Consider the following 24493-nt stretch of genomic DNA (forward strand, 5'->3'; position numbering starts at 1 on the left):
GGGAAAGGGTGATAGAACGGAGATTGAGAAAAGAAATACAAGTAACAAAGAACCAATTTGGATTTATGCCAAACAGATCCACCACCGAAGCGATATACCTGTTAAGAAGGATGACAGAGAGGTATCGTAGTAATAAAAGAGATCTACATATGGTGTTTATTGATTTGAAAAAAGCATACGATAGGGTACCAAGGAAGGTCTTATGGAAGATTTTAGAAAAAAAGAGAATAAGAATCGCATATATTCGTCCAATTAAAGACATATATGATGTGGCCACAACTAGTGTAAAGACTCAAGGTGGTGTGACAGAGGAATTTCCCATTGATATATGATTACACCAGGGATCATTCTTAAGTCCATACATTTTCACATTAGTCTTGGAAGTACTCACAGAGTACATCCAAGAGCTTGTGTCATGGTGCATGCTTTTTACCGATGATATCGCCTTATGGGATAATGGAAGAGTCAAGAGAAGACCTAAATAAGAAGTTGGACTTATGGAGAGAAGCTCTAGAAGTGTATGGTCTGCGCATAAGCCGTAGCAAGACGGAATATATGAAATGTAAGTTCGGTTTGAGAAGGGAAAACCCAAATATAGAGGTAAAGATTGGAGAAAACACCCTGCAAAAAGTTAAAAGTTTTAAATATCTTGGGTGCGTCATACAGGATAATAGAGAGATTGAACAGGATGTAAATTATAAGATCCAAGCAGGTTGGTTAAAATGACGGAGTTCATCTGGTTTTATATATGACAAAAAAGTGCCTTTAAAACTTAAAGGTAAATTCTATCGCATTGGTATAAGACCTGCTATACTTTATGATACGGAGTGTTGGACAGTCAAAGGGGAGCATGAACATAAGCTAAGTGTGACAGAGATGAAGATGTTGAGATGGATGAGTGGTCATACGCGATTGGATAAAATAAGGAACGAAGATATAAGGGAGAGAGTTGGAGTAGCACCCATTGTGAAAAAGATGGTAGAATCACGTCTTAGGTGGTTTGGACATGTGAGAATAAGACCGACAGAATACCCAATCAGAAGGGTGGATGAGATGGAAGATGAAGAAGGGGTGAAAGGCAGAGAAAGACCTAAATTGACCATCCATGAGGTGGTCAAACAAAATCTACATGTAAACGGTCTCTTTGTAGACATGATACATGATAGAGGTCAATGGCGTCGTTTGATTCATGTAGCCAACCCCACCTAGTGGGACAAGGCTTTGTTGTTGTTGTTGTTGCTACACATCCAAATATTTTTTTCATCCAAGTTTATCCAAGTAGGTCCAACACCAATAAAAACCACTCTCATTAAAAGAGCGTCATTACACGCGCTTTTTCTTCTTCTCCTCCCCGCGCTTTCAAATACACCCATACGTCTTCTTCTTCTTCTTTCAAATTCACGCATACCTCCTCCTCCTCCTTCGCGCACGCAGATTCTTCTACTGCTTCTCCTCCTCCTCATCTTCTTCTTCTTCTTATTCTTTTCCTCTTTCGTTATCATCATCACCAGCAACACCAACATTTTGCTAATAGATTATTTTTTCAATCGAATTGAATGGAATGCAATTACTAAATTGAATTGAAATGAATTAAATGTACGCAGGTATTCTGAATTGAATTGAATTGAATTGATAATCTCTAAATTGTAGACACAGTTGTTTTGAATTTGATTTTATATAATAGATAATGTTCCGTTTATTTAGTACAATACAATTATTTCACCTTAATAACGTGTTCGGTTTATTATGCAGAAAGTTGTTTTGAATTTGATTTTATATAATGGATAATGTTTCGTTCATTTAGGACTATACAATTGTTTCACCTTAATAACATGTTCGGTTCATTATGAATTGAATTGAATTTAATTGTTTTGAGTTGAATGGACGCAGGTGTTCTGAATTGAATTAAATTGAATTGAATTGATAATCTCTAAGAGGAGGAGAAGAAGAAGAAAAGAAGAAAAACCTGCGTGTACAAATTTAGAAGAAGAAAAAGAAGAAAGAGGAGGAAAAGAAGAATGATGAGAAGAAAAAAGAAAGAAGAAGAACCTACACGAATTTAGAAGAAAAAGAAGAAGAAATACGAGGAGGAGGGGAAGGATTCGGAGAAAGAAATGGAGAAGGAAAAAGAGAAGGACTGCGTGATTTAAAAAGTTGTTACAACAACTTGAATAGATTTAGATAAGAATTTGATTTGGATATAAAATTTTATTGATTATTAATTTGTTATGTCAATATTTAATTTGTCACATCAATACTACTTAATGAAACAAGTTAACAACATGAAGTAAAATAAAAATCATTTTTAAATATTACTTGTATTAAAATCAAAAGAAAATAGTTTATAAGAGTAAGAATCAATATATATTTTTTGAGTAATGTTAAGTAACCAATTTTTTTTTTTTTGCCAATATTAATCAATTTTTTTAATTATTTTATTTATCTTAAATTATAAACCTAAACACTAAAATTAGATAATGTTGGTTAAGAAAAAATTAGTTTCCTATACTTTTTTGTATCTTCTAATTTCAAATAGTGGTCTAAGTTTGCTCTACGACTGGGACATTGACCGGACTGGAAATACCGTGTATGTGCATCCAAAAGTCTATAAGGTCGTTCGAATTTCTTTTGTTTGTAAACACGACATTCCATTATATAAAACTTTCAAGTTTCATGATTCCCTTCTATATAAAACTAAGTTTGAAACACAACCATGAACATAATATAAAACATTTATCACAAAAATCTTCAATAATAACTTGACAGAAGATTAATAATAACCAAAATGGATTATAAACTTGAAAACGGAACTTAGATGAGAGATATGTAAAGAATAATGAACTAAAAAAATTTACCATAAGAAATAAAGTATTAGCTAATTGAATGAGAGTTTTATATCCGACCTAAAAGAACTAAATGAGAAACCAATACAAAAGAGAAATCAGACTCCCCATTATTATATTTACAAGTTTTGATACATTCATATAAACTTGGTTTACAAGCATCCCTATTTTATTGTGAAACAAATAACCCGTTCAACATACAATATTATATTGATCTAGCATCATCAACTGATGATACTTAACTTCCGAGTTATCGAAAACACTAACTCTTTGTTCAAAAGTCAAAACAGATATATGACCAAAAGGAATATAAAAAGAGTCAAATGTGCTGGTAAGTCAAAAGCAATTTGTATTTATGAACAAATCTATGAAGAAATTGATGAATAACAATCACACAGGAGTACTACTCTTAATACGTCAAAAGCAATTAGCTTCTTCTATCCTACCGTCTAAACGATCAGGACAACAATCACACACTACTCTTAACTTTCCGCAAACATGAGGAGAATCTTCTTCCCACACCTTAACTACCTCATTATCATTCTTATTAGCTTCTTCTTCATCACTCTATCGACCTCCTCGGATACTTTAACCGGAACACAAATCCTCACAACCAACCAAACCCTGTTGTCACAAAACCAAACCTTCGTGCTGGGCTTCTTCAGAGTTTCCGACACCAACTATTACCTTGGAATATGGTACAACAACATCAATCCTCAAACAATAGTTTGGGTTGCAAACAGAGACAACCCCATTGATAACTCCACAGGCTATCTTATGATTGGAGACAACGGAAACCTTGTCCTCCTCAATTCATCCGGGAACCCTGCATGGTCCTCCAACCAAACCAACGCCAAGAATCCAGTTCTCCAGCTCCTTGATACTGGTAACCTTGTTCTCAAAGATTCATCAGACAAGATCAGTAGTAGCTACTTATGGCAGAGCTTCGATTACCCAACAGATACCTTGTTACCGGAGATGAAGATCGGTTGGAACTTGGACACAGGAACGGAGAAGCACTTAACATCATGGAAAGTCAAAGGTGAAGACCCTTCAAGCGGTGACTACACTATGAAGGTAGATTACCATGGTTTACCTGAGATTCTCCTCAGCAAAAACCAAACAATAATATGCCGAAGTGGTCCTTGGAATGGTGAGAGATTCAGTGGGCACCCGGCGATGAAAGATAACACCTATGGTCTCAAGTTCAATTTCAATTATGATGTGCACAGTGTGTTTTTCTCTTTTTCCATTACAAAATCTTCCTTGTTGTCTAGAACAATTGTGACATCTGATTCTGATGGTGAGTTTCAACGCTACATGTGGATACAAGGAAGTTGGAACCAGTTCTGGTACCTACCAGCGGATCAATGCGATTACTATGGACAGTGTGGTCCGTATGGAGTGTGTGACAATGATGCTTCGCCAATTTGCACTTGTATGCAGGGGTTCAGGCCTAAGAACCAGGAAGCTTGGAACTTGAGAGATGGGTCTGATGGGTGTGTGAGGAACACGGGTTTGAATTGTTCGACTGACAAGTTCTTGCATCTTGAGAACATGAAGCTGCCGGAGACAAGCAGCGTGTTTATGAATAAGAGTATGACACTTGATGAATGTGGGAGTTTGTGTAAGAGGAATTGTTCATGCACTGCATATGCAAACATCTACATCACAAATGGAGGAAGTGGCTGTGTTATGTGGCTTGGCCAACTCTTTGACATGAGCGTCTACCGTACGGATGGTCAAGATCTCTATGTCAGATTGGCAGCTGCTGATATAGGTATATATCTATCTATTATCTATTATCAATCACCCTATGTGCTGTTTATTAGTTGTAGAAAAATAATCAAAAGAAAGTGAGACATGCATTTACTTGTAACATTAACAGTGTGGATATTTTTTACTGAAAAGATATCAATGTGGGTTAGTAATTTTGTTAAATTTTTGCTAACGTTTCATTAATAATTATGGATGTGTAAAGCATGATATTTGCTACATTTTTTATGTGTGGCATTTAAATATAATGTATAAGTAGAAAGGATCAATTTGATTCATATTAGGATTTTTTTAGACTAAATCGAGGCGTTAAATCTTTTAAAAGGTCAATTTGAACATTAATCCAATATCGAATTTTAATTTTTAAGTGCATTTTCCAATAATAGGAGTTTTAAGGTTTTAACTTTTATCCAATAAGTCAATAACTATATTGAAATTCTTACTAAGTGCCTAATTAAGTCCTTTGGTTTTACAATAATACAACTGCCTAAATAATTACATATAATTGTTGTAACATAAATATTAAGCAGTAGTGCTTGCACATTTTTGCTATGATGATGACATTTCAAGCTCCTTCCTAATTGATTAAGTGGAAGTTCTTTCTTATCAATTTGGTGACACACAGGATCTACTAGCTCCAACAAGAATCATAGAGTAGTACAGGCTGTTGGCATCACACTTAGCGCACTTGTTTTAGTTTTGGGATTGGTTGCTATTTGTTACCTAATGAAGAAGAGTAAACAAAGATCTAGAGGTAATGTATAATTAATCTCCCTCGTATGAATGCCTATATATAGTTGTGCAGTATAAGTAGATTTACCTTGGTTGTAAACAATGTATAGCCGCTATTCCAGGTTTTGTCCGCAGAAGTCATGATTGGATAATGAATGAGGTGGTGTTTTCTAGAAAACACTTACGTGATGAAAGGAACATGGATGATCTGGAATTGCCAATGTTTGATTTCGATACCTTAACAATGGCTACAAACAATTTCTCTCAAGATAATAAACTTGGAGAAGGAGGCTTCGGTAGAGTTTATAGAGTAAGTTGTTTTAATATTTTGTGCATAGCTGCCACCATTACAAAAGTTCTCACATCAAAACATAAACACACTTGTATACACACACTAATCAATCGTACCTATGACAATATCAGGGAAGATTGATTGAAGGCCAAGAAATTGCTGTGAAGAGATTATCAAAGAAATCTGGACAAGGAAACGAAGAGTTCAAGAATGAAGTCAAGTTAATTGTCAAGCTGCAACACCAAAATCTTGTTCGGTTGCTTGGTTGCTGCATTGAGAAGGATGAGAAGATGTTGGTGTATGAGTATTTGGAAAATAGAGGCCTTGATTCCATTTTATTTGGTAGTATTGTTTATTTCAATATTTTCTTCTTTCTGATTATGATCTATATTTGTTTTACTCTTATCCTTAGTTTATATGTATTAATAATAACTAATGTTGCAGACAAATCGAAAAGACCCTTGCTTGATTGGGAAAGACGTTTCAATATTATCTATGGGATAGCTAAAGGGCTTCTTTATTTGCATCAAGATTCGAGATATCGAATTATTCATAGAGATCTCAAGACAAGTAACATATTATTAGATAATGAAATGAATCCAAAAATATCAGACTTTGGAATCGCTAGAATTTTTGACAAAAATCAAATGCAAGCAAAAACATTAAGAATTGTTGGAACATAGTGAGTATAACATGATAATTCACCAATGCTTTCTGAAAACACTGATACTGTGACTTCATTTATAATTTATGCACATTTCTATCCTGCAGTGGTTATATGTCTCCTGAATATGCTATGGACGGAAACTTCTCAATAAAATCTGATGTTTTTAGCTTTGGAGTTATGGTATTGGAGATTATAACTGGAAAAAAGAATAGAGAGTTTTACAGTGATAACAATGAATTAAATCTTCTAGGAAATGTAAGTAAAAGAATTTCCTCCTAAATCTGAGTACTTCCTAGCTAAAAAATAAACATTCTTATTGATATATTATAATGATTACACTATGTATTCTTATAGGTATGGAGGCATTGGCATGAAGGAACTGCACTGACACTAATTGATCCATCCATTGGCAATTCATACGCAGAATCTAAAGTTATGAGATGCATACATATTAGTCTCTTATGTGTACAAGAACGTGCAGAAGATAGACCAACAATGTCTTCAGTGATCTTAATGTTGAGTAGTGAAGCTCCATCAATGCCAAAACCTAAAATTCCTGGATTTTCCGCAAGGACAAATTATCCAGAGATTGATTCATCTTCAAACAAGCAAAATGATATCTGGAGTGTGAATCAAGTCACAATCACAATGTTAGATGCTAGGTAGTTTATGACGAATGATATCATCCACTATTTCTGTATATATTCTTAAAAAAAAAGGGACAAATTCTACTTCCATTTATGGTCCTTTTTATTCTTTAATCAAGTTAGATTTGATGAGTCAGATTTTTAGTAATAAGAATCAAATTTGGATGATTCAATCAGAATACATAGACAAAAAATTGATAGCTTAAATGAAGTTTAGATCCACGACAAATTAGTTTTTGATCTATTGGACTCGGAAATACCGTGATCTCATAATACCATTAGCTTATAATCTTTTAAGAGTCATAATTTTAAAAGTAATTCTAATCATATTAAAGTTTTTTTTTAATTCTTTGGGTTTTTTCCGTTGCTTAACAAAGAAAAAATATCAACCCTAAAGTAACCTACCAAATCTTGCTTATAAAAAAATAAAAAATAAATAAAAACTACCAATTTTCTCCGAAGTATAGATACTCCACTTTATGTTTGATAAGAATTATGAACTATATTAATGTTATAGAATACAGTTATCATATTGGTTTAAGTATTCTCATCTGATAAAGAAGCAAAAACTCGTTCTAATATAAAAACGAGTTATATCTCAACTATTCTCATCAAGAGCAGAACCATTTGCATCATCATTGACACACTTGACAAGGATATTGGAGAATTCAAGTTTTCGTTTTCCTTGTTACTTTCAGCAAAAAATGAAATATTAGGATACCAGTCTTATTATTTTAGGACATCCCGACTTGTAGTTTAACTGGTTAAGCACATTCAGAGTAAATGATCAATGAATGGTTATTATTACTATCTAGTCCTTATTAATATAATTTTATTTCTTTTCTCTTTTTTTTTTTTTAAATGTAGAGAGCTTCTTTGATAATTCATCATTTATCCGTGTTAAGTGTTTTGATTCAGCATATTATAAACTTCCTGCAATGGTCCAAGTTTCACCACCGTTTTCGTCGTGACTCTTGACACCTGAGGATCGACAAAACTAGCCTCAAAACATCACAACTTGGGTTCTTTATAAATACATGACAAAATTAATATTAATATACTATATAGATAAGAGAGATTTGTTCTAGACCATGATATCATTTAATCAATAAATTGGTAACTCCTGTTTTTTATTTTGTTGTTGTGGAAGGTCAATTGTTTTGTTTTTTTCAGACTAAATAAGGGCATCTGCCAAAAGTAACCTCCTATCCCCATACCTCTCTTTTTTTTGTGTAGAAGAATTTTCCTTCTTACTACACAAAGCAGAACAAAACAACACAATCAAATGCTGATTAAGGAAGTAAGGGAGGCAATCCCATCTTATACTTTGTCCAGCTTTAAACTTCCGGACAGCATGCTAGTATTTATTTAAATGATGGTGGTGTTAGAAAGGCTTAGAATGGCGAATGACATGGATAGAATGAGAGAAAAATGTCCATACCTAAAAAGGAGGAAGGTCTTGGTTTGAAAGACTTAGACACTCATAACCTAACTCTAACCGGCAAGCAATGTTGAAAGATTCTAACTCAACCTAACTCTATCCTAGCTCAAACTCTTAGGGGCAAATTCTTCCGCTACAATAATATTATTGAGTGCAGAGAGTAGATACATTACCTTCCTGGGGATGGAGGAGCATCTTGGAAGAGCGTATAGTAATTGAAGGGGCTGAGCTGAAAAGTTGGATCCGTTAATAATATTTGCATCTTCAATGACTCTTGGCTACAAACCACCCCACCCGTTTTAACATCTCCATGACACCATCCACCAACCTCATCAATCACAGCATCAATCGGAAATGGAACCAGCCACTGGTAGAGGCTTTATTCTCACCAGAAATCTGCTCAAGAATTTCGATAATTAAACCAGGAGAAAACTGTGTCAAAATCCACGGGCCATTGAACAAATTAGGGCAATATGATGTAGCTTCAGGTATAGAGTGGCTTACATCTTTCACCATGTTGCCATTAACCTCTGCTCCCAATTTATGCAGCAAAGAGATACCTGGAGAGGAATACGGAACCCTAAATTCCAACAGAAATAATAATAATAAAAAAAAATTGGAAGGCACTACACGAAAAATTACCTGTTCTACAACTCCTGCATAAGCGGTTCCCCTTAACCTTACATCATCGCTCACTGCCTCCACCGATGTGGAGATATGGCGATTAAGCCCCTTCAGATGATCGAGAAACCTTCTTCGAATAGAAGAGAACCTGAGCCAAGACATTGAGAGCAGTAGAAAGCAATCCTTTTTGGGTATTTTGTGTTCGAATAGCTGGAAAGCCAGCAAGCTCTTTGTCTTTGAGAACATTATTTCAGAAAGTTGGAACTCTCTTTGCCATTGATTAGTTCATTACTTTTTTTTTAATATAGAAAGTTAGAGGCTAATCGATAAATAAATTAAATATAGATGATTATAGACACATGACATACTAAGTTTTAAATATATCAAATTAGTGCATAGCTATTTACTATGAATCTATGTTTCCAATTCAGACATTAACCACATGATAAATTGAACAGGAACATGTTTGTTCTTAAGTATTATTAACATTTTAGTATACTTCCTTGTTATAAGGCTTAAGCTGCAAATGTAGTTTGATCTCCTTACCCTCTCCTTATATTTCTAATGTGGAGGATTTCACTTAGCCCAAGTCGATGACTTCAACAAGAAGTTTTTTCACTTAACTCTGTAAACTTGTTCTTATTTATCTGATTACCTGTTGTGATCAATGATTAGAGAAGGCTGCCTTGTTCCTCTACAATGTATTCTGAGCAGTGAGATCTGCAAAGAATTAAACTACTAAAACCATTCTTTTTTGTTTTTGCTTGAATTTTAGAAGAAAGAGCAATGTAATGTATTCCTATTTATGATTCCATAAGACCAAGGTTAAATTAACAATTCAGGTGGAGTTGAGTTTTGTTTATGAGTAATTAAATGCACGAAACAGGAATAGGATTGCCAATTTCTTTTGTGACTCTCATTGTTCTTTTCTCCCTTATTGTGCTGCTGTTGTTGTTATGCTACTGTTTTATTATAGCACTGTGATTCTCCAATCATTCATCAGTATTTTGAATTTGGAATTTCTGATTAGTGACTTGTTAAGCTGCTGTTATTATACTGCTGTTTTGTTATGGCACTGTGATTGTGTGATCACTGATCAGTATTTTGAATTTGGAATTTGTAATTAATGACTTGTTAAGCTGCTGTTGTTGTTATGCTGCTATTTTGTTATGACACTGTTATTGTTATGCTGCTGTTTTGTATTGGTTGTTGCTGAATGCTAAAAATAAAAATCAAATCAAATGCTGGTTGTTGTTGAATGAGTAGGGTGGTGATATGTTATGCTTTCTTATTCAATGACTACTTGTTATGTTGATACCTCAACTTAGAAACAACACTACATCCTGTTTATGGCTTACTCAGTAAGAAGAATCTGTTGCTAAGAGAGCTTTCTTACAACAGATGAACGCAATGCTGCCTAAGATTAGACCGAAAAGGTCATCTTGCAAGATTCAGGTTCATGTTCAGTTAGCATAATACCACATAATGATCAACATTTTTTAACTGAACTAGCTCAACATTCTTTTGAAATTGATAATCCTTTGTCTCCTGATATTTCTAAATTAGAATCTGAGATGTTAAGTGATCCTATTAACCCTCAAGGTCAAAATTTAATATTTAGATATTTCTTTTTACTATTTAACTTTTGAGTTTGTATTTTGATAAGATTATATAAATTTGGTTGATGATTTTTTGTGTAGTGTTTTAAATTTGGAAGATATTTTAGGATGTTTATTTATAATTTATTTATTATTTTATTCTAAAACGGTTTTTCTGGTTGAACCACCGGTTGAACCAATAAACTAATGAATCAGTGACTAGAGGAGTTTGATGACCGGTCCGGTTTTTCGAACCTTGTAAATAATTCAAATAATAAAAAGAAAACTAAAAAATTTGTCACATAGGATGGACCAACTATATATGTTGTCTGTGGTGTTAGAATTTTTATTCTAATTGTTATGTTATTAAATCTAATGAAGGTATTTATTTTAAGAAGTGCATTTCATCATAATTTTGAACTTCTATGGCTCAATTTTTTAGTGTTCTTTTATTTGTTACCATATTTATACTATTTAGGTCGAACATCTTTATCTTTTGTTATTAAAAGAAAACGTTCAAAAAGTAAAGAAAGCGGTAAAATTAAAAAACACAAATTTGATGTACAAAGAATTTCAAAAACGACAAGAACTGAGCAAAAAGAAATAAAAAATACGACGATTTTGGTTCAATTTGTTAATATAGAAATTAGTTTGGGTAGTGTTATAATTATTCATTAATTATATTGGTAGTCGCTCTGTTTTTTTATGGAAAAAACACGATTCTTCATCATTAGTGTTATGGTGGGTAACCGGAGATTTATGTGCTGGACTTGTTAAGTTGGCCCAATCGTCTAGTGAAAGAAGCCTTCGAACGGGCTCGCTCTTGGGAGCCTCCTTCCGACTTACGTATGAGAGAGAATGGGGGGTGGTACCTGCAAAGACACTCCGATGCTTAAGTCAGCAAGGGTCTAAGCAAGTTTAGAGAGTATGGGGATTTCGAAATACCTGAGGATTGTCAGTGTATTTATAGTGGTGAACCCATAACCACCGTTGGAGTGGTTCCCCTTTTAAGGAGGATAACCGTCCCTAGGGAGGTTGAGTTTTGACTCTTAGAAGTGGGTTGAGAGATTTTAAGGGCAGTTACTTATTTGAATAAATATTATCTGCCAGCTAATCTGACTCCCGACTTCCTTTAAGTGGGGTTTGCGTCGAGTCCGACCTCTTGGATGGAGGTCGGTTGCGAAGGGAGGCTAATCTATAGATTGGGCCTCTTTGTCTTATTTAGTCCTAGGTCTTAGTGATGGATCAGGGTATGAACAATTAGCTTTATAAAATTTAGGTCCCCAATTCTAATAATAACAACAAAAAAACACATCGTAATTCCATCTGATTCTGTGATTTAAGAATTAAAAGTTTCAAATTAAATCAAAAAATTTATTAATAATATCTAGAGATACATAAATTACTACTTTTATAAAATATCTAATATATGATTCACTAACTTGTCCATAATCAATTTTTTCATCAATTAATATTACGTAGCCAACAATAATTTATACTTATATTTATAAGAGTTTTATACACAAAAAATATATAATTTTTATTTATATTTATCAAAATTTATACACATAAATCAATACGATTTATATTTATATTTTTAAAATTTATACACATAAATTAATAAAATTTATTTATTAAAAAAATTATTTATATTAATCAAATTATTATAAAAAAAATACTAAATATTACTGTTCTTAAGAGTTTATCTTTTTTATAATCTCGCTCGCATATTATAAAATTTTACATGGATATATACAACTCTAATCTCTAGACTTCATCTTAATTAGCACCTTAATTAGTTTTCTGTTTTTGCTAATTCTAAACATTCAATTAATAAATTATAAAATAAATTAAAATGATATATAAAAACAATGTAGAAAAACAAGTATATATACAAATATATATAATATATAAGTAGTCAAGCGCTTCTTATGAATAATCTTTGAAAAACTAATAAATTAGAAATTTAATAAATGGACTAACTTTATTCAAACCATGGACTAGTTTAGTAGAAAATTAAAAATTTGTTTTCAATATATATTTATATTTTAATATATATTTTATACCGATAGTTAACTTTGATAGATAATTTTGATGTATAGTTATAATAATTATCTATATGTGATTATGCTACATATATATTAAAATTGACCACCAAAATCAGCTATCAGTATAAAATACATATTAAAATATAAATACATGTTAAAAATAAATTAAATCAGCAAGTTTTATAATTTATAATTATCAATTAGTCATTATTAATATTTTTAATAGAGTGAGATTATATCTACTAATATAAAATTATTTATTTTTTTTGGTTGATTAAGTACAATAGTGGCCATAAACTTTCTCTTTTGAGGATACTAATATAAGATAGAATTGAGTAACATCATCAAGTGATAATAATTAACTTTTGAAATATGGGAAACTCGCTAACCCTTTGTTCAAAAGTCAAAACACATGATCAAAAGGAACGTATAAAAAAGGCAAATGGATGCCGGTCAGTTTGTTCTGCTCTTCTTAGCTTGACGAATAATTTAAAGGCACGGAGCTTGTGCTATAATACCCTCTAAACTCACAACAACAATCACACACTACTCTTGACCTTCCGCAAACATGAGAATCTTCTTCACTCATCTTATTGACTACATCATCATTGCTATTGGTTTCTTCTTCATCACTCCATCAACCTCTTTCGATACTTTAACCCGAACACAAATCCTCACAACCAACCAAACGCTATTGTCACAAAACCAATCCTTCGTGCTGGGCTTCTTCAGAGGTTCCAACACCAACTATTACCTCGGAATATGGTACAACAACATCAATCCTCAAACCATAGTTTGGGTTGCAAACAGAGACAACCCCATTGAAACCTCCACAGGCTATCTCAAGATTGGAGACAATGGAAACTTTGTCCTTCTCAATTCATCCGGGAACCCTGCATGGTCCTCCAACCAAACCCACGCCAAGAATCCAGTTCTCCAGCTCCTTGATACCGGTAACCTTGTTCTCAAAGATTCATCAGATAAGACCAATAATAACTACTTATGGCAGAGCTTTGATTACCCAACGGATACCTTGTTACCGGGCATGAAGTTCGGTTGGAACCTGGATACAGGAACGGAGAAGCACTTAACATCATGGAAGGTCGAAGGTGAAGACCCTTCAAGCGGTGAATACACTTTGAAGATAGATTACCATGGTTTACCTGAGGGCTTCTTCAGGAGAAACCAAACTATAACGTACCGAACTGGTCCTTGGAATGGTGAGAGATTCAGTGGGAACCCGGCGATGAAAGACAACACCGATGGTCTCAAGTTCAATTTCACTTATGATGATCATGGTGTGTGGTACTCTTTTTCCGTTACAAGACCTTCCTTGTCGAGGATAATTGTGACATCTGATTCTGATGGCGAGTTTCGACGCTACCTGTGGATACAAGGAAGATGGAACAAGTTCTGGTACAAACCGTCGGATCAATGCGACCATTACAGGGAGTGTGGTCCGTACGGAGTGTGTGACAATAATGCATCGCCGGTTTGCACATGTATGAAAGGGTTCAGCCCTAAGAACCCTCAGGCTTGGAATCTCAGAGATGGATCTGATGGGTGTGTGAGGAACACGGGTTTGAATTGTTCCACTGACAAGTTCTTGCATCTTGAGAACATGAAGCTGCCGGAGACGAGCAGCGTGTTTATAAATAAGAATATGACACTTGATGAATGTGGGAGTTTGTGTAAGAGGAATTGTTCATGCACTGCATATGCAAACATTGATATCAGAAACGGAGGAAGTGGCTGTGTTATGTGGATTGGTCAACTCTTTGACATGAGTGTCTACCCTACGGATGGCCAAGATCTCTATGTCAGATTGGCTGCAGCTGATATAGGTATCTCTCTATTTGAACACTAATTCAATATTGAATTTTAATTGGTTTTAATTGACTTTTCAATGAGGGGAGTTTTAAGTTTTTTATCCAATAACTATATTGAAATTATTACAAAGTGCCTAATTAAGTCCTTTGGTTTCAAAATAATTCAACCGCCTAAATAATCACATATAACTGTTATAACATGAACATTAAATAGTAGTGGTTATGCACATTTTTGCTAAGATGATGATATTGCAAGTTCCTTCCTCATTGATTAAGTATTTAAGGTGGAGTTCTTTCCCATCAATTTGGTGACACACAGGATCTACTTTCTCCAACAAGAATCATAGAGTAGTACAGGCTATTGGCATCACACTTGCTGCACTTGTTTTAGTTTTTGGATTGGTTGCTATTTGTTACTTATGGAAGAAGGGAAAACAAAGATCTAGAGGTAATGTACAATAATTAATCTCTCTCATATGAATGCTTATGTATAGTATGGTACTGAATTGTATATCGATAGCTGCTATTTCAGGTTTTGTCCACAGAAATCATGATTGGTTAATGAATGAGGTGGTGCCTTCTAGAAGATACTTGGGTGATGAAAGGAACATGGATGATCTAGAGTTGCCAATGTTTGATTTTGATACCTTAATGATGGCTACAAACAATTTCTCTATAGATAATAAACTTGGAGAAGGAGGCTTCGGTAGTGTTTATAGGGTAAGTTGTTCTAATACTTTATGCATAGCTGCCATCATCACTAAAATTAAGTCTCAAATCATAACATAAACACACTTATATATACACACTAACAGATCGTGCATTTGGTATAATCAGGGCAGATTGATTGAAGGCCAAGAAATTGCTGTGAAAAGATTGTCAGAAGACTCTGGACAAGGAATTGAAGAATTTAAAAATGAAGTCAAATTAATTGTCAAGCTGCAACACCGAAATCTTGTTCGGTTACTTGGTTGCTGCATTAAGAAAAATGAGAAGATGTTGGTGTATGAATATATGGAAAATAGAGGCCTTGATTCCATTTTGTTTGGTAACTTTTGCATTATTTATTTCAATATTTTCCTTTTCTAATTATTATGTATACTTTGTTTTGCTTGTTAACCGTAGTTTTTACTCATTAATAATAGCTAATGTTGCAGACAAATCAAAAAGATCATTGCTTGATTGGGAAAGGCGTTTTCATATTATTTATGGAATAGCCAAAGGACTTCTTTATTTGCATCAAGATTCAAGATTTCGAATTATTCATAGAGATCTCAAGACAAGTAACATATTACTAGATAACGAAATGAATCCAAAGATATCAGACTTTGGATTGGCTAAAATTCTTAACAAAGATCAAATCCAAGCAAAAACATTAAGAATTGTTGGAACATAGTGAGTATAACATGATCATTCATCACAGTATTACTTGAAAAACTAAATACGATGGCTTCATTTTTAATTTATGTGTTACTATTTTGCAGTGGTTATATGTCTCCTGAATATGCTATGGACGGAAACTTCTCAACAAAATCTGACGTTTTTAGCTTTGGAGTTATTGTATTGGAGATCATAACTGGAAAGAAGAATAGAGAATTTTATAGTGATGACGATGAATTGAATCTTCTCGGATACGTAGGCGAAAGAATTTCCTCCTAAATCCAAGTACTTCTTAACTGAAAAATAATATTTTAAGTGATATATTATAATAATTGCACTATATATGTTCGTGCAGGTATGGAGGCATTGGCATGAAGGAACTGTATTGACACTGATTGATCCATCTATTGGCAATTCATACACAGAATCTAAAGTTATAAAATGCATACATGTTGGTCTCTTATGTGTTCAAGAATGTGCAGAAGATAGACCAACAATGTCTTCAGTAGTCTTAATGTTGAGCAGTGAAGCTCTGTCAATGCCATCTCCTAAGAACCCTGGATTTTCCATTAAAAAGAATCATTTAAAGATAGATTTATCTCCAAGCAAACAAGATATAACATGGAGTGTAAATCAAGTCACTATCACAATGTTAGATGGTAGATAGTTAAAGAAAAATGGCATTATCCATTATTTTTATATATATTCTCATAATCACAGAAAATAAAAAAGGAATTTCTATTTAAGCTACGGCGGATTTTATTCTTTAATCAAGTTAAAAATTAAATTTGGATGATTAAACCTGAATATAATAAATTTGGATGCAACATTTCGCATACAATAAAAGGAAATTTGAGGTGCATGACTACCCCATGTTTTAAAGGACAATGGTGGAACTTTCCTAATAAACAATGGGGTTATGGCCCTTCCAAAGTCTTTATAAATAAATAATAAAGTTAGTTTAAAGAATTTGATCATCTCAGTTGGTCATATATATCTCTTCAAGTTCTGCCACTCATTAATGATAGCGTCTCAACATAAAATCAACCTACCCTGAACAAAATCAGTTGCTGGTGGGTGAATTTAAGAATGTTAAAACAAAAATTCTATTTTTCAATAGTCATTTTGTTCAGCATATTAAGCTTCCTACTTGGAATGGACCAAGTTTCACCACCGTTTTTGTCAACGTATCACAGCTTGGGTTCTTTGAATTACCCTTTGAATATACTATATCTCTGATATATAATATGGGAAACGTTTACCATATGTTCAAAAGTCAACACACATTTATGAAGAGGCAAGTGGATACGGGTCAATTTAGCTTGTTCTGCTCTTCCTTAATGCACAATTCTATCAAGAAATTCATGAAAAGTAAAAAAAAAAAAAAAAAAACTTGGCTTCTTCTATATTACCCTCCAAAATCACAAACTACTCTTAACTTTTCGCCATCATGAGAGTCTTCTTCACTTACCTTAACTACCACTTCATCTTTGTTATTAGCTTCTTCTTCATCACTCCATCAACCGCTTCTGATACTTTAACCGCCACACAAATCCTCACAACTAACCAAACGCTATTATCACAAAACCGATCCTTCGTGCTGGGCTTCTTCAGAGATTCCAACACCAACTATTACCTCGGAATATGGTACAACAACATCAGTCCTCAAACAATAGTTTGGACTGCAAACAGAGACAACCCCATCGACAATAGTTCAGGGTATCTCAAGATCGGAGACAACGGAAGCTTTGTCCTCCTCAATTCATCCGGGAACCCCGCATGGTCCTCCAATCAAACCAACTCCAAGAATCCAGTTCTCCATCTCCTCGATACAGGTAACCTTGTTCTCAAGGATTCATCAGACAAGACCAATAATAACTACTTATGGCAGAGCTTCGATTACCCAACGGATACCTTGTTACCGGGGATGAAGGTCGGTTGGAACCTGGATACAGGAACGGAGAAGCACTTAACATCATGGAAGGTCGAAGGTGAAGACCCTTCAAGCGGTGACTACACTTTGAAGATAGATTACCATGGTTTACCTGAGGGCTTCCTCAGGAGAAACCAAACTATAACATACCGAACTGGTCCTTGGAATGGTGAGAGATTCAGTGGGATCCCAGGGATGAAAGACGACACCAATGATCTCAAGTACAATTTCACTTATGATGAGCATGGGGTGTGGTTCTCTTTCTCCGTTACAGACCCTTCCTTGTTGTCAAGGATAATTCTGTCATCTGATTCTGATGGCCAGTATCAACGCTACATGTGGATACAAGGAAGATGGAACAAGTTCTCCTACGCACCAAAGGATCAATGCGATTTCTATGGAGTGTGTGGTTCCTATGGAGTTTGTGATAATAATGCTTCGCCGGTATGCTCTTGTATTCCGGGGTTCAGACCAAAGAACCAAGAAGCTTGGAACTTGAGAGATGGATCCGATGGATGTCTGAGGAACACGGGTTTGAATTGTTCCACTGACAAGTTCTTGCATCTTGAGCACATGAAGCTGCCGGATACAACGAACGTGTTTGTGAATAAGAGTATGACACTTGATGAATGTGGGAGTTTGTGTAAGAGGAATTGTTCATGCACTGCATATGCAAACATTGATATCAGAAATGGAGGAAGTGGCTGTGTTATGTGGCTTGGCCAACTCTTTGACATGAATGTCCACCGTACAGACGGTCAAGATCTCTATGTCAGATTGGCAGCTGCTGATATAGGTACTGTCTAATTGATTAAGTGGTTGCACATTTTTGGTATGATGATGATATTGCAGGTTCCTTAATTGATTAAGTAGTTCTTTCTGATCAATTTAGTGACACACAGGATCTACTAGCTCCAACAAGAATCATAGAGCAGTTCTGGCTATTGGCATTACAGTTTGTGCACTTGTTTTAGTTTTGGGATTGGTTGCTATTTGTTACTTAAGGAAGAAGAGACAACAAAGTTCTAGAGGTAATGTATAATAAACTTCCCCATATGTCTCTTTATATAGTATGGTACTGTAGTGTATATGGTTTTTGTGCTGCATAAATAAATCATTTACCTTGGTTATTATCAATAGCCGCTATTCCAGGTTTTGTCCACAGAAGTCATGATAGTTTGATGAATGAGGTGGTATCTTCTAGAGGATACTTAGGTGATGAAAGGAACATGGATGATATAGAGCTGCCATTGTTTGATTGTGATACCTTAACAATGGCTACAAACAATTTCTCTCAAGATAATAAACTTGGAGAAGGAGGCTTCGGTAGTGTTTATATGGTAAGTTGTTTTAATACTTCAATTTGTACATAGCTGCCATCGTTACTAAAAATAAATATCAGATCATAATGTAAATGTACTTAGGTATTATGTGTATATACACTAACGAAGAAATCGTGCCTATAATAATACTAGGGTAGATTGATTGAAGGTCAAAAAATTGCTGTGAAGAGATTATCAAAATATTCTGGACAAGGAATTGAGGAGTTTAAGAATGAAGTCAAGCTAATTGTCAAACTCCAACATCGAAATCTTGTTCGATTGCTTGGTTGCTGTATTGAAAATGATGAAAAGATGTTGGTGTATGAGTATATGGAAAACAGAGGCCTTGATTCCATTTTGTTTGGTAACTTTTATTATTTATTTTAGTATATTGAATGTTCAGTTTTTTTTTTTTAATTATCATATACAGTTGTTTTGCTTGTTATCCTTAATTTTTACATAACAATGTTGCAGACAAATCAGAAAGTAGAGTTTTGCTTGACTGGGAAAGGCGTTTTAATATCATATATGGAATAGCTAGAGGACTTCTTTATTTGCATCAAGATTCAAGATTTCGAATTATTCATAGAGATCTTAAGATAAGTAACATATTACTAGATAATGAAATGATTCCCAAGATATCAGATTTTGGAATGGCAAGAATATTTGACAAAGATCAAACACAAGCAAAAACATTAAGAGTTGTTGGAACATAGTGAGTATACCATAATAATTCACTAAATTGTTTTTTGAAAAATCAGCTATGTGGCTTCATTTTTAATTTATGCATATTTTTATTTTGCAGTGGTTATATGTCTCCTGAATATGCTATGGACGGAAACTTTTCAGTAAAATCTGATGTTTTTAGTTTTGGTGTTATGGTATTGGAGATCATAACTGGAAAGAAGAATAGAGAGTTTTATAGTGATAACGATGAATTGAATCTTTTGGGAAATGTAAGTAAAAAAATTTTCTCTTTAATAAGAGTACTTCTTAACTGAAAAAATAAACACTATGATCGCTATATTATAATGATTACTATATGTTCTTTTAGGTATGGAGACATTGGCATGAAGGAACTGCATTGACACTTCTTGATCCATCAATCGGCAATTCATACACAGAAGCTGAAGTTGTAAGATGCATACATATTGGGCTCTTATGTGTCCAAGAACATGCAAAAGATAGACCAACAATGTCTTCAGTGATCTTAATGTTAAGTAGTGAAACTCCATCTTTGCCAAATCCTAAAACTCCTGGATTTTCCATAAAGAAAAATCATCCAAAGACTGAGTCATCTTCAAGTAAGAATGATGAAACATGGAGTGTAAATCAAGTTACAGTCACAATGTTAGATCCTAGGTAGTTAAAGAAGAATGATGACATCATTCACTATTTTTGTATATATTCTCAGAAACTCTAAAAAAAGGATAAATTCTACTCCTATATATTTAAGTTGTAGCCTTTTTTATTCTTTAATCAAGTTAAATTTGATTAGTTAATAAATCTTTTAGTAATAAAAATGATGATTCCATCAGAATACAGAGACAAAGTTATAGCTTCTATTTTGATATCTATCTACTTTGGTCTTGTTTGGTGTAGCACGTAAGAAGAGATCTAACTTCATTATTGAAAGAAAAAGAAGACAGACATACACAACATAGTTGAGGAAGATTATAAGGTGTTTTAAGTTTTAACAGCATTGAACTTTATTATATTAAAATATCAATGTTGGTCAAACATTTGATAGTTTTCTCATAGTTTAATAATATAAGCCGCCTACTTATATGTAACAATCCCAAACCTCCAATGATTCATAAAATCCTACCTTAATGCAACAGTTCGCATATAATAAAGCAAATTCAAGGGTGCAGAGTCACTGCAGACTACCTCTACTTTATGCAATTGTAATAAGGACAGAACCTTACCATAAAATCAACCTACATGGAACAAAATTAGTTGTTGTCGGGTGAATTCTAAATAATGCTCATTAACATAAGAAGGAGAAAATTAGTTGCATTGCCATTAAGTGAAAATTGCCCTAAATTGAGGAAATCAAAATCCTCTTACTATAATCTTATTAGATGTATGCAATAATTTATTAGTCTGTGATAGACTTTTTAATAAAATTTAAATCAATAAATTAGTATTTAATATGTAAAATTTAAAGATATGATAAAAAAAAGGATTCCGAGATAATGGACTATTTATACAATGTGTACACAAAATGAACATCTCCTATACTATCTAGAATAACCATCCGAGTACTAGAGATAATAAATATTTTTCCAAAAACTTAAATTAATTTTGGGGTTCACCAAGAATTGAATTCTTGACATTTCAGATCTAAAGATTTAATACCATATCATGATATCACTCATCGTAAAAGCTTCAGCTGATAGGAAAAAATAACATTAATGATTATATCTCTAATATTAATATTCCATTGGTTCCTCGTACTTTTCCATAAAAAAAATTCTCATAATACTATTAATTTATAATTTTTTTAAAATTGTAATTGTAAAAGTAATGTCAATTATATACTACTTTTTGTTTTTTATTATAAAAAAATATAATCCGAACAAATATAAAATCACCTACCAAATAAAGTTAACATATGGATTCCAATGGATCTGTGTATAGTGACAAAATAATATAGTTAATATCAAAATAATAACAAAATAAAGTCGATATACAACATAAAGATATTTAACTAAAATTTGTCTCCAAAATCTTAGTTTGGTCTCCGCTGTATCATTGCGCGGCTGGTGACCCACCTACCTACTACAATATAATGATATATTAAAATTTACACAATCATAAATATTAACTTAAATAACAATAAAACAAAATTCTTTAAAGGCATATAAATATATAATACCTCTTAATTAAAGGAAATTGTGGCAAATCCATCACGTCAACATATAGGGAAGGAATGATATACCGAAGACATAAGCAATTTCTCGCATTTACCCAATTTAGTTGCCTATAATTGGTGGCATGACATATTTGAAGAAACAACCACGTAAGTATAGTTGAATCACAAGACAGCTGGTCACAATCCTCCAAAAGAGATAGCTATCTCATGTGCAAGCGAGACTGCGAGAGTTTGACGCATCTGTAAATAAAGGTGAATGTTATAATGCTTAAAAAGTAGTATTTATTTATTAAAAAATTAAAAATTAATATTTAATTTAAAAAATATAAAAGTAAATAATTTTTAAAAATTTAAAATTTATTAAAAAAAATTAAATAAAATTTAGACACCAAATAATAAATACCATAAAATTGAACAAAAATAAAATACTCCTTATAATTTATACATGATGTACTCTTGGGTGTACTGTATTTGTCGCTCTTCCCTCGTATCTACTTTCAAATCCCGATATATAATATTTCTGAACCACGGTAAGTGATGGTCCGCCTATTCTACACCTATCTGTGATTGAGACCTAGTCACTAACAGTTGCTGACATAGGTCTTTCATGGAACATCTATCATAGAACTGTTTCGTCCTATTTATCAATGTAGTCACTAAGACCATTTCCAGTAGAAAACTCATTCTAGTTCTTATTTATGGTTTATCTGTCATAAAAAGTAGCTCCACATCAGTTTTTGTGTCATAAATAGTAAATAAGAACTCAAAGCATCTCTCTCTTCTCCATTAGAAGGAACTAACTTTAGTCCCTGTTGTGGTCTCATTTAATTAATTAATTAAAATAATTATAATTAATGTAATTAATTTTTTTTAATAATGTAATTTAAATATTTAAATTTAAAAATAATTCACTATTAAAAGATATTAATATTAAATAAATTCATATATAACAATAATACACAATAGATAATTCGGGGTTACACTAATTTGTAAAATTACTTAATACAAAGAAAAACATAATTAAACTCTATAGTTGACGACAAGCATTGTGAAATTGCCATATGTGTTCAATCAAGTCCTCTTTCAATTGTCTATGCTGCTGCCTATTTCGAAGTTGGGCATTTCTTTGGAGAAATTGATATCCTCTCCCAACTGAGGTTGTGATAAGCCATTTTCAACATCATCATACTCTAAGCCTTGAGCAAAATTTCCTGCATAGCTGTCTCTTTCATCCTCAACAATCATATTATGCAATATAATACAAGCTCTCATTATGTTGGCAAGCTTTTTCTTTTCCCAAAAACGAGCTGGACCACGTATAATTGCAAAGCGTGCTTGCAACACTCCGAATGCTCGTTCCACATCTTTTTTTTACCCTTCTTGGCATTGTGCAAATAACTTGCGTTTCTCACCTTGTGGCTTTGAGATTGATTTGACAAATGTGGCCCATTCAGGATAAATACCATCTGCTAAATAGTATCTCATTGTATAGTTATTACCATTAATAGTATAATTTACCTCCGGAACACGGTCATTTAGAATATCATCAAACACTGGAGAACGATCTAACACGTTGATATCATTATTTGAACCAGAAACTCCAAAGAACGCATGCCATATCCAAAGGTCTGAAAATGCTACAACCCCAAGTACTATGGTTGCAACCCCACGATAACCACTCATGTACATACCTTTCTACGCCTTTGGACAATTTTTTCATTGCCAATGCATGCAGTCAATGCTACCCAACATGCCAGGGAAGCCACGACCCTCCACCATTTGTAGCAGGCGTTGTACGTCATTTGCATTGGGTTTTCGCAAGTATTCATCCTGGAACACGAAAATGACACATTCAACAAATTTTTCCAAGCATTCAATTGTAGTGCTCTCGCCTATGCGCACATAATCATCAACAACATCAGCTGCTACGCCATATGCTAACATCCGTATCGCAATAGTACATTTCTGAAGTGGTGACAAGCCTCTTCTTTCAGTTGCATCAACCCTCTGTTGGAAATACGGATAGACGTTTGAGAGAGCGTCTACTATCCGAAGGAACACATCTCTTCTCATTCGAAATCTCTGTCAGAAAATGTCAGCATTATACACCGGTTCATCTGCAAAGTAATCTTGGAAAAGGCGATCATGTCCTGCTTCTCGATCTCTGTTGATCCATCTACGAGTAATTGGGATAGGGCTTCTATCGATATCTTCTTCTTCTGAATCTTCGAGTAAATACTCATCGATCCAATTATCTATGAGTGTGTTATCTTGCCGTCTTCTTTTGCCATACAAAGCCTCATTGAACATATCATCAAAATTTCTAGCCATATGGAGAAATGTAATTTTTAGTTCTCTGTCGAGGTGAGAAACAAGAGTTGAAGTGGAGTTGTGGAGTCATTGATAGTTGATATTTATAAGTGTGTCTGCAATAAGTACCTTAACGGCTAGTTTTGTAACGGTTAGTTTTGCAACGGCTAGTT

The 24493-nt window shown here is 33.6% G+C and overlaps 4 protein-coding genes and 1 long non-coding RNA gene across 10 annotated transcripts; 3 read left to right on the top strand and 2 right to left on the bottom strand.

Annotated features, from left to right (window-relative positions):
* Positions 1-2985: 2985 nt before the first annotated feature.
* On the top strand, positions 2986-7093 carry LOC114923979 (receptor-like serine/threonine-protein kinase SD1-8). 4 transcript variants are annotated; one of them, XM_072204443.1, is made up of 7 exons: positions 2986-4623; positions 5245-5373; positions 5462-5661; positions 5775-5985; positions 6088-6325; positions 6415-6565; positions 6665-7093. In XM_072204443.1, the coding sequence occupies exons 1-7, from the start codon at positions 3342-3344 to the stop codon at positions 6974-6976; spliced, it is 2523 nt and encodes an 840-aa protein (XP_072060544.1). In that variant the 5' UTR covers positions 2986-3341; the 3' UTR covers positions 6977-7093. The 4 variants fall into 4 exon arrangements, with proteins under 4 accessions (XP_072060544.1, XP_025622128.1, XP_072060543.1 ...); XM_025766343.3 differs by having other exon boundaries at positions 5474-5661; XM_072204442.1 differs by having other exon boundaries at positions 5775-6325.
* LOC112714703 (uncharacterized) lies at positions 6452-9500 on the bottom strand. Its single transcript, XR_003159328.3, has 4 exons — positions 9041-9500; positions 8903-8958; positions 8572-8794; positions 6452-6930 (listed from the first exon to the last, which is right to left on the bottom strand). It is a non-coding gene; the product is annotated as an uncharacterized lncRNA (long non-coding RNA).
* A 3670-nt stretch (positions 9501-13170) lies between these two features.
* Positions 13171-16627, top strand: LOC140172865 (receptor-like serine/threonine-protein kinase SD1-8). Of its 3 annotated transcripts, none has more exons than XM_025766328.3 (7): positions 13171-14512; positions 14817-14945; positions 15018-15217; positions 15335-15545; positions 15655-15892; positions 15982-16132; positions 16233-16627. In XM_025766328.3, exons 1-7 carry the CDS (start codon positions 13237-13239, stop codon positions 16542-16544), a joined length of 2517 nt encoding a protein of 838 aa, XP_025622113.1. In that variant the 5' UTR covers positions 13171-13236; the 3' UTR covers positions 16545-16627. The 3 variants fall into 3 exon arrangements, with proteins under 3 accessions (XP_025622113.1, XP_072060547.1, XP_072060545.1); XM_072204444.1 differs by having other exon boundaries at positions 13172-14512; positions 15030-15217; XM_072204446.1 differs by lacking the exon at positions 14817-14945.
* A 590-nt stretch (positions 16628-17217) lies between these two features.
* LOC112714684 (receptor-like serine/threonine-protein kinase SD1-8) lies at positions 17218-20672 on the top strand. Its single transcript, XM_025766325.3, has 7 exons — positions 17218-18606; positions 18713-18841; positions 18951-19150; positions 19286-19496; positions 19607-19847; positions 19938-20088; positions 20187-20672. The coding sequence occupies exons 1-7, from the start codon at positions 17328-17330 to the stop codon at positions 20496-20498; spliced, it is 2523 nt and encodes an 840-aa protein (XP_025622110.1). The 5' UTR covers positions 17218-17327; the 3' UTR covers positions 20499-20672.
* Positions 20673-22187: 1515 nt separating this feature from the next.
* Positions 22188-24083, bottom strand: LOC114924516 (uncharacterized). The gene is made up of 3 exons (XM_029289352.1): positions 23756-24083; positions 23529-23662; positions 22188-22250 (listed from the first exon to the last, which is right to left on the bottom strand). Exons 1-3 carry the CDS (start codon positions 24081-24083, stop codon positions 22188-22190), a joined length of 525 nt encoding a protein of 174 aa, XP_029145185.1.
* Positions 24084-24493: the final 410 nt, after the last annotated feature.

Source organism: Arachis hypogaea, chromosome 10 (assembly GCF_003086295.3).
Source record: "Arachis hypogaea cultivar Tifrunner chromosome 10, arahy.Tifrunner.gnm2.J5K5, whole genome shotgun sequence".
NCBI classification, from domain to species: Eukaryota; Viridiplantae; Streptophyta; class Magnoliopsida; order Fabales; family Fabaceae; genus Arachis; species Arachis hypogaea.